We start from the raw sequence: 12,405 nt of genomic DNA, 5'->3' as shown, positions 1-12,405 counted from the left end.
GAAAAGGCTTAAGAGGACTCTGGCTACTCAGTGTACTTTGGACATACTCTGATATATAGTGTACTAATTCTTTCTTGAGTGGAAAGCCTAACTTGAGCTTAACTACTTTACTTGATGGCCAAATAATCTGATTCAGAATGAGAACAGATCCTACAGGGGAAGGGAAAAAAAAAAAAAAAAGAAAGAAAAAAAAAAAGTAACATGAAACTGATCTATAAGCTTTAGGACATCTTAATCAACAGAGCACTTCATGAAATCATTAGATTCGACTTTAGCTTGCTTGCCAGCTTGCTTTTATGGTTGCCTTGGTTTATTGTTTTGTTTGCTGAATGCAGTTCAAACCAGAGAGGAAAAGCTTTCTTCTGGGTCCATCTGCTTCACTGCTGTCATTGTTTCATTTTCACCAGTACAATTTCCTAAGCAAATCATGTGTTGGGTTTTTCTTTTTTTTTGCCTGTGTTGTTTGTTTGTTTGTTTTTAATCTTATAAAGGCCGTGGGGAAATTTTAACTTTATTCCTAAAACTTACTGCTAGTAGGTGTCTTTAGACACCTCACAGAATATTTCCTGCAAATTTATTTGGCAGTAAAGTTTTCCAGGAAAAGCAGAGAGTGAAAAGAAGTACTGATCACTTGTATCACAGAATCACAGAATGGCCTGGGTTGGAAGGGACCTCAAGGATCATGAAGCTCCAACCCCCCTGCCTGGCAGGGCCACCAAACTTCCATGTTTACTAGATCTGGTTGCCCAGGGCCCCATCCAACCTGGCCCTGAACAACTCCAGGGATGGGGCATCCACAACCTCCCTGGGCAGCCTGTTCCAGGACCTCACCACTCTCCTAGTAAAAAAAATCCCCCTAACATCCAACCTAAATCTTCCCTCTTTCAACTTAAAACCATTTCCCCTTGTCTTGCTTTTATCATCCCTTTCAAAGTGTTTACACCCCTCCTGATTATATGTACCCTTCAGGTTCTGAAAGGCTGCAATGAGGTCACCCCACAGCCTTCTTTTCTCCAGGCTGAACAAGCCCAGCTCCCTCAGTCTGTCCTCATAGGGCAGGTGCTCCATCCCCTTGACCATCTTTGTGGCCCTCCTCTGGACCCTCTCCAACAGCTCTATGTCTTTTTTTGTACTGAGGGCTCCACACCTGGACACAGTATTCCCAATGGGGCCTCACAAGAGAAGAGTAGAGAGGGACAATCACCTCCGTATCCCTACTGGCCACCCCTCTCCTGATGGAACCCAGGATACCACTTGCTTTCCGAGCTGCAAGAGCACACTGCTGGCTCATGTTAAGTTTCTATTTTGCATCAATTTTATCCTCTTCCATTTCCTTCTACAGACTTGAAAGAGTATATATCAGTTTGAAAGCATCCGAAACACTTTAATATAGTCATAAAATACAATCAAATAATTTCAAAGGTCATATAACCTTTTTCAATGACTAAAGCTAACAGGAGGAACTGCTTTTACCCGCCTTATTCCTGATACATCTGTTCTTGAGAATGTCCCATAATGAAAATTCAAGACTTTCCTCACAATATATTCCAGGGATAAATCTTTCTACTGTTAAATGATTTTTTATAATGTCCATTATACAATTAAAGGCAAATATAAGATTTAAAAAAATAAATCAAGAATGCCTACTTCACTGCATGTTTTTAGTACCTTCCTGTTTCTTATTCAGGTTTGCTACTAGAAGTGAATTAAAACGTCCAAGGAAAAAGTATGAGATAGGGATAAACATACCAGTGTTTATTTTCAGGTGAGTTTATACACTGTAAACAAGATCTGTCTAAGTATGTGGAGTCAAAACTGTAGCTCTCACAAAAAGAAGCGGAACAAAGCCTAAATGCAACACAAACATCCTGCAGATAATAAGCAGAAGTGTCCACTGTTAATTTAATTTTACCTTCCCGTCTGTTTGAGTGCTGTACATCTGCAACACATTCACATTTGTCACTATCCCAGACCCATCCATTATGGCAAAGTTTGTTTGTAAAGGGACAACTAGAAGGAAAAGAAAAACAAAAACCAGAACAGATGGAAATTAGAAAAGTAAATATAAAGAGCAGCAGCACAGTTATTTGGCAGAATGAACCTACTGGTGTTCTGCCACTTGTATTATGTGAAGTTGTGGCATCTGTGTGCATTATTTCTGCAATCAGAAAACCTTGACATTGGATGATGGGGCTGGATCTCAGCTAACAGTAGTAGTAGACAGAGCATAGATAGAGCATGTATTTCAGACTACACGCATAGGAAGGAAACGGCTATTGTTTTGCAGGTCCACTTTTCTTTTTCATTTGTTTGTTTGTTTGTTTCCAGCTCTGCTCCACCCAGGGCAGTCTTAGTATTCATGCCATCTATCTATATGCTTACATATAAGGCTAGACAGAGACAACGGAGTTAACATTAAATAACGCTTTAGATGTGTTTCTAGTGTGTTAATTTAGCAAATTCCCACCAGGATTACAGTTGTGCTATACCATACTTTGGAGTGAAGTGTGAAATCACTTTTGTCTGAGCACTGAACCTGGCAGATGCAAGCCAAGGCTTGGACAAGAATTGCCAGGCCATGCTTTTGACCCAGGGTGCCATGAAGTAGAGTGGAATTTTCTATGTTGACCTCAGCACTCTTTTTATGGCTAGTTAATGTGTGAACAGAGTTGCTTGTGTCAAGCTGAAAAATCTATGCACATATACCCAAGTAGCTCCAGTGGAGTGGGATGATAACATCTGCACTTTGAGTCCCCTCTCAAGCATTTTCATATCTTAATGATTGCAGATCCTTTTGTGCTAGCCTGCTGCTTTTTGGATTCCAGTTTCCATTCAGTATTATGTAAAAGATTCAATCAAAGCTTTATAATCCTGAGTGATAATCAAGATAATTGGAAAAACGTTTGGGATAACAGAAAGTGAAGGCACCTTTACAACAATCAAAACAGAGCAAAGCAATTTTCTTACTTCAGACTTAATAGGTAGCAAATTGTAAATGGATTAACTTACCCATCTTCTTCTGGGTACTGGACAGATCTTCGTATGATGGTGTACTGGTGACGCTGGGTATTTGACAAACACTTACAGCCAGTGTGGTTGGCAATTTTGATTGGCACGGGCTCTGGAACACTTGTCAAAGGAACTGAGATCTCAAAGAGCTATGTGGGTGAAATAACCATATTTATTTATTTATTTTCCAGTTTCCATTTTACAGTTCATACATGAAGTCTTAAATTAAAACTTTCTATCTTTTGCCACTGTTTGCCTCACCACTGCTCTTTTGTATCGATAGTTACCTCAGGTATAAATAAGCAGGTGGCCACTGAGTGTTTTGAAGTGAGGGATGGATTATGTCCACCATAAGCTTGCTAAAATGATCATACTGGTGCTATATACCCTACATTGTCCCAAATTCTTCACATGAACACTCAAATGCTTCTTGTGTATTGCTAGGGCAAGATGAAAAACATACGGACATTGGTAACTTTATTCTTAATTGTATCATCATCTAAATCTTAACCACTTATGGAGACATTAACTATCCTAGAGTACTCAAACACTGCATCTTTAGACCCCTAACTTGATCCAAGTCTCCTCCTCAGAGAAGGAAGAAACAGGAGTAAATGAAGGACAGTTTAATTAGGTTTCTATAGGGAATTATCCTGGGAACAACTTTGTTTATTGCAGAACCTAAAGAAACAAGAAGCCTAACTTCAGTGTATGCAAATTAATGTGATCTCAGAATGAAAGCCCTGGTTCCTTGTGCAGCAAATTGTAAGAGGTGCTGAAATTATACTCAACCCCTCTGCCCTGACAGGCCAACTTTCTTCAAGTGGAGAGTAAGGCACGGGGTACTTCTCTGCATGCCAGCTCAGAGCTGTATCTACATTCAGCATCTGGGAAATATTCCTAGATCTTATGGGTTAGATTTTTAAACTTAAATATCACAGCATCTAACTTTGGGAATATCTTTCAGTGGATTTTTAACAAGAGGACAAAAAATACTCTCACTTATATAGGAGTAATTCTGTTGATTCTAGAGAAGTTATTCTGAACTGATGGTAGTGTATCCAGAAGTGGAATTTAGGTGAGAGCTTTGGAGGAAATGGTTGTTTTGAAGAGCACTAAAGAAATGCAGAATTACAGATCTTCAACAAACTTAGGAACTGCTGATTAAAAACCAAGTAAGTAAATAAATACTTTTTAACCTAGCTCCCTGAGCTGATCAGATGTCTTTTGTGTGTGGCCAGCAGCCTGTAAACACTTTCTCTTTCTGGTACGGAATTAAAGAAATTAATGAACATTGCCACATGCAGGATAGGCCCTGATTTGTTTTAACTATATTCCAATGAAACCAGACACAAAGAAATTACAATCCACAAAAGCTGAAACAATATGTAAGCCAGTCAGGCCAGCTGCCTTCAAATGTTTCCCCATGGGGACTTAAATCTTCTTTTTAAAATAGCTGCCCCAGTCTTTGCTCTTACTTAAAGAATACCCTTTTTGATAACTGGAATTTAATAAATTATTCCAAGTGCAAAAGGTTTTAAAAGTAGGGATGCCCAAGATGAAGATAAATCTAGGAAGACCAGTCCCCTGGTCTTCAGTTTCAAATGTAGAGCTTAGAACTGTGCTCAGTCACCCACTGGAGCAAGATATCTCTGTACATAGATGTTAAAGGTACTCTACTGAAAAATACTCTCCAGATGCTCTTTATGCTCACACTGTGGCAGTGGTCATTAAAAGTCAGACATTTATTGCTACTGATTTAAGCCTTTCTTTCCCATAGTGGCTTGTGATTTGTGATATTCAGATCCCAAGTCATTCATATGGAGAGCATCTGGTCTCTTCTGCTGAAAACATCTTTTAGGCTTGCAAATCCATAACTACCAGCTAGGCTTGTGGAATTGATGTCAGTTTTAAAAATACAGCTCTCAGACTCATGGCCCCACACAACAAAACTTCCCAGTCTCTCCTAATCCTTTGGATTTTCACAAGCCAATGTTCTCAAGGGTCCCAGATCCAAGTAACAATATGTTAAATAAGGATTAAACCCCTTAATGTCACATGAGCCTGCAATCACTTTCTCAGGACCTGATTTTCCATCTCTCTGCATAAACAGACATTTTCAATAATGCAGCATGAGTGTGAAATGTTATTGCACATGCCTGCATTCACTCCACATGGATAAAAAATTAATTCTCTTGTTTGTTATGGTAGTGCAGACAGATATTTCACAACAGGATTTCAGAAACCAAACATCCTCTTTCCCCTCCGTTTTTTGAGAGCCGGGTCAGAAAGAGAGAAGATAAATAGATTCATTTACCGTTTTTGACACATAAGTTGTACTCGTGTTCATGCAGCTCAGACTCTCCTCATTGCAGCAGCCTCCACATCTGAACACATTCACGCAGGGTGGCTTGAAGAACTTGTTGGTTGTCGTACCCAGCTCTTTGGCAACTTCTACACAGGTTTCCCTTGGCACACATTGAGTCTTCTGCCATTCTTCATCTATGACTAGAAAGAGCCCCATTTTTATTGAGCGATTGCGGCAAAGTAAACCTCTGTTTAGTAAGGTATTACATAAATAAAAATAAAGTGCTGACAGGCCATCTACACTTACTTAGATCAATTTAAGGACCAGAGAGAGGCAGAGTACAAAATTATCCCAGTAACTTACGCCAGCTGCCCTGGCAAAGACGTTGCTACATTTATCTGCTTTCAGTATTCAGTAGGGGTGACCAAAATGTCCCTTAATGTCTATGGGCTAAGTAGGGCTGATTGCTAGTCAATGGATATATGTCTGGATGAAAGCTGGTCAGTCTTGGAACCAGTGCTCTTCAACATCTTTATGAATTACCTGGGCAGGGGGGTTTCACAGAATCACAGAATTATCAAGGTTGGAAAAGACCTAGTATATCATCTAATCCAACCATTACCAATACTTCCCAGCTAAATTATATCCCTTTAATTAAGGTTTAATGTACCTTCAGCTGAGTGGTGCAGTTGACACAATAGAAAGTCATCCTGAGGGACCTGGACAAACCTGAGAAGCAGGACCATGTGAACCTAATGAGGCTCAGCAAGATTGGGTGCAAGGTGCTACACCTGAGTTGCAGCAATCCCACATATATGTACAGAATGGGTGAAGAACTGCTTGAGAGTAGCCCAGTGGAGAAGGACTTGTGGGTTCTGGTGAACAAAAATCTGAAAATGAGCCAGCTATGACCAACTTCCTGGGCAGCATCATAAGAGAGGTGGCCAGCAAGGATAGGGAGGTCATTGCTCTTCTTTGCTCTGCCCTTTTAAGGCCCCCTCTGGAGTACTGCGTCCAGGTTTGGAGCCCCTAGCACAAGAAAGATGGGGAGAGGGTCCAGAAGGCTAGAGCACCTCTCCTGGGGAGACAGGCTGAAGGAATTGGGCTTGTTTAGCTTGGAAAAGAGAAAGCTCTGGGGAGAACTCATTGCAGCCTCCCAGTACTTGAAGGGTGCTTATAAACAGGAGGGAGAGAAACTTTTTACACAATCTTATAGTGAAAGGACAAGGGGGAATAGTTTTAAACTCAAACATGGAGATTAAGGTTAAATGTTAGGAAGAAATTCTTTCCTCAGAGGGTGCTGAGGCACTGGCTGTCCAGAGAATCTATGGATGCCCCATCCCTGGACGCCTTGGATGGGGCCCTGTGCAGCCTGATCATGTGTGTGGCAGCCCTGCCCATGGCTGGAAATTGAAATTGGGTGGTCTGTAAGGTCCTTGCCAAGCCTAAGCCATTCTAAGATTTTGTGATACCTTATGGCAGATAATGAGATCCCAGCGCCAACTCATCAGCACAAGCAGTCCCCAGCTCCTTATCCTATCCTGCAGGACCATCTCAAGTTGCAGTCCCAGCATCTCACCACCCTTACCCCTCAGTAGGCATGCAGAGCCCAGGCCTGACTGGAAAAGCACATAAATGATTAACAGACTCTGGTCAGAGAGTATTAGTGCTCCCACTGGATGACAGCCAGACAGCGCTGTCTCTGAGCTGATGAGCAAAATCCAAGACAAACACTCTCACACTAAGTACCCTCAGGGAATTCAAGTTAGAATAACAGGAATACAAATTCAAGTCTGTTTTATCTATTCAAAACACTGTGGCATCTTTCGAATACTGAATTGGTGTCAGCTAGTAATTTATTTCAGGCACATCTATCAAATAATGACTGTGAGAAGGAATAATGCATTCACTGGCTGAAGCAGTGAGAGACAAATCTTAACATAATACCACCTCAGTGCTTTGTAGAGGTGGCCATGCTTTTTTTTTTTTTTTTTTTTTTTGCACTTTTGTTTTCCAGATTCCTGTTATGGAATAAGTTGATAGTCAACTTATGCTTTAAGTCTGTCTTAAAATCAAGGAAATTTTTTCCTGTCTGCCTCTTTTCATCAGCTTTATGAAGGACAGGGAGCAACTTCTATCAAGAAAATTGCTTTCATTTCCATTGCTGTCCATCTTCCTGCTATTATGCCAGCAGTGTGTGCATTTACAGAGCAGTTCTAAAAGAAAGAAAATAAACTCTGAAAGACTTTTAATCAAAATGCTATACTTTTCTTCAGATGAGCCTTTATTTCTCCCTTTCCTGGCTGACTTTCCTTCTATTACTTTTATTTTCTTCATCTGACCGTGTACATTTCAATTAGTTTGTTTATTCCTGCAAAGTCTTTCCCAAGGGTTGATTCATGCCACTTTCCAGTCATGCAAAAAGTACAAAAAATAAGAGTTTGGGACCTGGATTCTGATTTTACTTCCTACAGCATAAATTAAGAGCAGAATCACTAATAGAATTTTGTGGAGTAACTGAGTCAATCAAAACATCTCTCTAATCCTAAGCCTTAAAATAGAAAATAAAGTGTTTGCCAAACTTATTACAGTACATGCATGTAATCGCTTCAGATGTCACTTCAGTGAGTGTAAGCAGTGACCTTTCTATCCGTACACATCCTCCCTTTATTAACCACTTTTTTAACAGAAGGGATGTTTTAGGAAGGTCTGATCAAATAACTGAATGTCATATTTTGTTGTGAAAGACTATGATCTTTTGATGAAACACTCTGATCTTTTCTGCTGCAAAATTTGGGTGCAATGAAATGCACTTGAAGTCTGAAAGTGCTACTGTTGTAGGTGAGCTGAGCTACTTTGGAGAGACTGTGGTGGCATGGGGTGAGGTGAGCTTTCAGTGAGATCACTAAAGCTCTAGAAAGGAGGAACAATTTCCTGAATTCAGAGAATCACAGAACCACAGAATTATGGAGGTTGGAAGAGTTCTCTGGAGATCAACTAGTCCATCTCCTCTTCCTGGGTAGTCTGTTTCAGTACTGTAACCCTCAAAGCAAAGAAGTTTTTCTTCATGCTCATATGAAAAATCCTATGTTTCAGTTTGTGCCCATTGCCCCTTGTTCTGTCACTGAGCACCACTGATAAGAGTCCAACTCCATCCTTTTTACTCCCACCCTCTATATATTTATAAGCATTGACAAGATCCTCCCCTCAGCCTTCTCTTCATCAGCCTGAAAAGACCTGGGTCTCTGAGGATTCCTCATATGAAAGATGTTTCAGGTGCCCCAGTCATCTCTGTGGCTCCCTGCTGAGCTCTCTCAAGAATTCCTCTTTCTTGGACTGTGTCAGAACTGGACACAGAACTACAAAAGTGGCCTCAGTAGGGCAGAGCAGAGGGGGAGGATCACCTCCCTCAACCTGCTGGTGATGCTCTTTTTAATTCACTCTAGGATACCATTTGCTTTCTTGGCCACGAGAGTACACTGCTGGTTCCTGGTCACTTTGTAGTCTAACAGGACACCGAGGTCCTTCTCTACAGAGCTGCTTTCTAGCATGTCAGCCCCTAACCTGTACTAATGTGTGTGGTTATTCCTCCTCAAGTGGAAGGCTCTGCACTTCCCATGTTCAACTTCATAAGGTTCCCCTCTGCCTAACTCTCCAGCCAGTCCAGGTCCCACTGAATGGCAGCACTGCCTTCTGATATGTCATATGTCAGCCATTACTTCCAGCTCCATATAACCAGCAAATTTATTGAGAGTGCACTCTAGCCCTTCATCTGGGACACTGAAGAAGACTTGAGCAAGAATCTATCTAGTACCAATCCCTGGGGAGCAGTGCTAGCTACAGGCTTCCAACCAAACTCTGTTGCTGATCACAACTCAATGAGCTCTGCCAGTTCTCAATCCACCTGACTGTCCACTCATCTATCCCACACACTTTCTAAGGTTACCTAACACGATGTTCTGGGAGGCAGTGTAAAAAGCCTTGATGAAGTTAAGGTAGACAACATCCACTGCTCTCTGCTTATCTACCCAACCAGTCATGACATCATAACTACCTGTCTAATTTCCCCTTAACAAACACATGTTAAGTACTCCTAATAATATTTCTTTTTCTGTTTGTTTGGAGATGACATCCAGAATAAGCTTTTCCATCACCTTCCAGGGCCAGAGGTGAACTGACTGCCCTGCAGTTTACCAGATCCTCCTCCTTGCCCTTTCTGAAGACTGCAGTGTCACAGGCTCTCCTCCAGTTCTCTCCCATTCTCCATGACCTTTCAAAGATGATAGAGAGCAGCTTGGCAATCACTTCTGCCAGCTCCCTCAGCTCTCATGAGTGCATTCCATTGAGGCCCATGAATTCGTGTCCATCAAGGTTGCCTAAATGACCCCTGAGCAGATCCTCCTTGACCAAGAGGAAGTCTTCCTTTCCCTAGGCTCTCTCTAATCTCCCAGGTCTGGGATCCCCAAGAATCCTGTCTTAGCAGTAAAGACCAAAACAAAGAAGGTGTTCAATAACCTGGCATTCTCAGTGTCCTTCATTACCAGGGCTCCTACCTCATTTCAGCAGCAGGTCCACATTTTCCCTAACCTATTTTTTGCTGCAGACATACTGAAGGAAGTTTTTCTTGTGCTTTGACCTCTTCCACCCTGGCTGGAGTCTGGGATGCTGTGGGAGATGGTCTAATAGTGAAGCAGTGAATAGCCTAGACCCAGACATCTCATCATAACACTTTACTAAAACAAAACAGATGCCCTTGGCAAAGGGGGTCAGTGCTTACTGACTGGAAAGAGCATGGGAAAGAAATATACGTTTACGAGTTTGTAGGCTTTGCTTTGTTTTCTTGGGCTTTTTTTCTGTTTTTGTAAGGAGCTTTAGTACCTTGAATGTATTAAGATATTAGAACAAAGACGTTTCTGTTCTGGAGTAATTCCACTTTGGATGAAGGAATGGAGAAGATGACCCAATAGGCTGACATCTCTGTGTCTAAAGTTAGATCTTTAAAAAGAAAGTAGGAAGTGACCTAACAGCTGTGCCACGTTGTTATAAAAGAGTTATATCTGTACGCCTACAGGCGTCTGACATTACCTAAACAGTTATATTATTCTGCCACTGAAGAAAGCCTATTACGACATCCTTTGTTTTTTCACTGTATTGACAAAAGGATTATTATTTTTTTCTTTTTTCTCCAGAAATACCGATGCTCACTAAATGAGCAACAGTGAATAGAGAAAAATTGTGTTTGACCATTGGTACTACTTCTGACAACATCGGTTCCTAATGTTTATGTACAGACTTGTAAAGGTGTTAAAATGAAAAGCGTGTCAATAGTTAAAGCCCTCTTAACTGTTCTTCCTTTGTATATTGGATGTTGTTTTCTTCTGTTGCAGGGTCTCTTTTGTTTTGTTTTTGTGTATGTGTGTATTTTTATTTTATTTTATTTTCAATACAAATGTTCTATTAGAAGTTTAAAGCCATGCCTGTCATATGAAAGCCATGTTCAGACTGGCATTCATCTCTGTATTTCTGTCCCATGTCTTAGAGAAGCAAATTAAGGCCTTTGCTTTGCCATAAATTAACTGAAATGTAGAAGTAATAGATATGAAAGTGACACTAATGGTGTGCAAATATAGCTGTGGTTATTGCAATAGTGATGTTGGAACAGAATCAGCAATATCTGATTTCCCCAAAGGAAAGTGATATGGTCATATAGCTTCAGATTCAAAACTGAAAGAAAAAATAGCTTTGTCAGTACTTGGCCAGGCTACAGAGTAGCTTTGCTGTAGGATATCCACCTCCTTGACAGAAGCAGAGCAATTGATCCTTTATTTTACATCAATGATCATATAACGGCCTTCTTCTCTCTCACTTACAGGGAACAGCATTCATTTTTGCTTCAAGAGAGGGAAAAGATTGTGATTCCCTGGACTTAGGTACTGACTGGCAGTTTCAAAGCCTACTTCTTATCTCCAGGGAGATTTCCTCAAACAGAGTAAGAGTATTAGGACAATAGCTCCTCCCTCCAGTTTCCACCCAGACACTAGTACCGATGCAGTGCCTTAGATCAGAGTGCACTTCATTATAAATGGAATTTCAATGCCTGTTTAAAGCTCATTTGTTTCTGACTGCAAGTAAATTCCTGGATCTGGCACAGTGCTGCTGGCAAGCCCCTCAGCCCATCAGTCCAGACCACTCTTTGCATGTTTATTTCCTGTCTGTCCTTGGACTGATTGATCCATACATAACAGAACTCTTCTTTGGACAATATACAGTACAATAAGCCTGATTTGGCCATAAAAAGGGAGATGTACTCAGGCCATTGCCTGACATTTTTTCATACAATGTCATTTTCCATTAATATCCTGCTGTTTCCAGTGCAGGTGTCTTCTAGGAAACCCCTGGTACTTAACCCATTACTGCATAAGATACAGCGGTCCTGAAGCTGGAGCTAGACTCAAATGCAATCCTGCACTTACCTTTCAGTGTATCGATATCATAGAAAGCAGCAGCAAATCTGGTGGAGCGATGTGATGCAGAGCGGGAGTCTAAATTGGCCAGGCTTTTGAGTTTTAGCCTGCATTTCCACAGCTTCCAGTCCTCAGCATGAGTTATTCGAAGGAGCTCTTCCAGGCTGGATGCTCTCCTGATCTGCTGCTCTGACCGCTCCAATGCTGACAGAGATGTCCTCTGGAAGGAAAGGAGGAAATCAAAAATCCAGAACCTTTACAGAGCTTCTGGATGCTCTTACGCAAGAGGCAGCACATTGCTGAGAGCAGCTAAGAAAAGCTGGAACAACAGCTACCGGTTTCTGATGGCACCTGAAGTCACCTCAGGTGCCAAAATGGGTGTCTATCAGGAAACATCACTGCAAGAGAAGTTGATAGAGCCAGAAGCTGCCCGGAGTAGAAGGGCCTGTCCACCTGGTGGGCAAACACAACATTCAACAAACTGCAAAGTGCAAGGTACCTATTTCATTTCCCACCCTACCATGCAGGGCAGACAAGGTGGCCTCAGTTCCAGTCTCCATGTTTGGCTGTGCAGCACTGTTACCTCAGTCACTCATTTTCTGCCTTCTTGATGTATATGACCAT

The 12,405-nt window shown here is 41.4% G+C and overlaps 1 protein-coding gene across 2 annotated transcripts in view; it reads right to left on the bottom strand.

Annotated features, from left to right (window-relative positions):
* Positions 1 to 12,405, bottom strand: part of VEGFD (vascular endothelial growth factor D) — a 55,347-nt gene that overhangs the window by 3,413 nt on the left and 39,529 nt on the right. For both annotated transcript variants that reach the window (XM_015886614.2, XM_015886603.2), the window contains 4 exons: positions 11,791 to 12,001; positions 5,327 to 5,517; positions 3,010 to 3,158; positions 1,913 to 2,010 (listed from right to left, as the gene is read on the bottom strand). In XM_015886614.2, coding sequence (XP_015742100.1) covers positions 1,913 to 2,010; positions 3,010 to 3,158; positions 5,327 to 5,517; positions 11,791 to 12,001 — 649 coding nt within the window. The remainder of the gene's footprint in view (positions 1 to 1,912; positions 2,011 to 3,009; positions 3,159 to 5,326; positions 5,518 to 11,790; positions 12,002 to 12,405) is intronic.

This window comes from Coturnix japonica, chromosome 1 (assembly GCF_001577835.2).
Source record: "Coturnix japonica isolate 7356 chromosome 1, Coturnix japonica 2.1, whole genome shotgun sequence".
In the NCBI taxonomy this organism is placed as follows: domain Eukaryota; kingdom Metazoa; phylum Chordata; class Aves; order Galliformes; family Phasianidae; genus Coturnix; species Coturnix japonica.
This window is presented reverse-complemented; position numbering and strand designations above follow the sequence as displayed.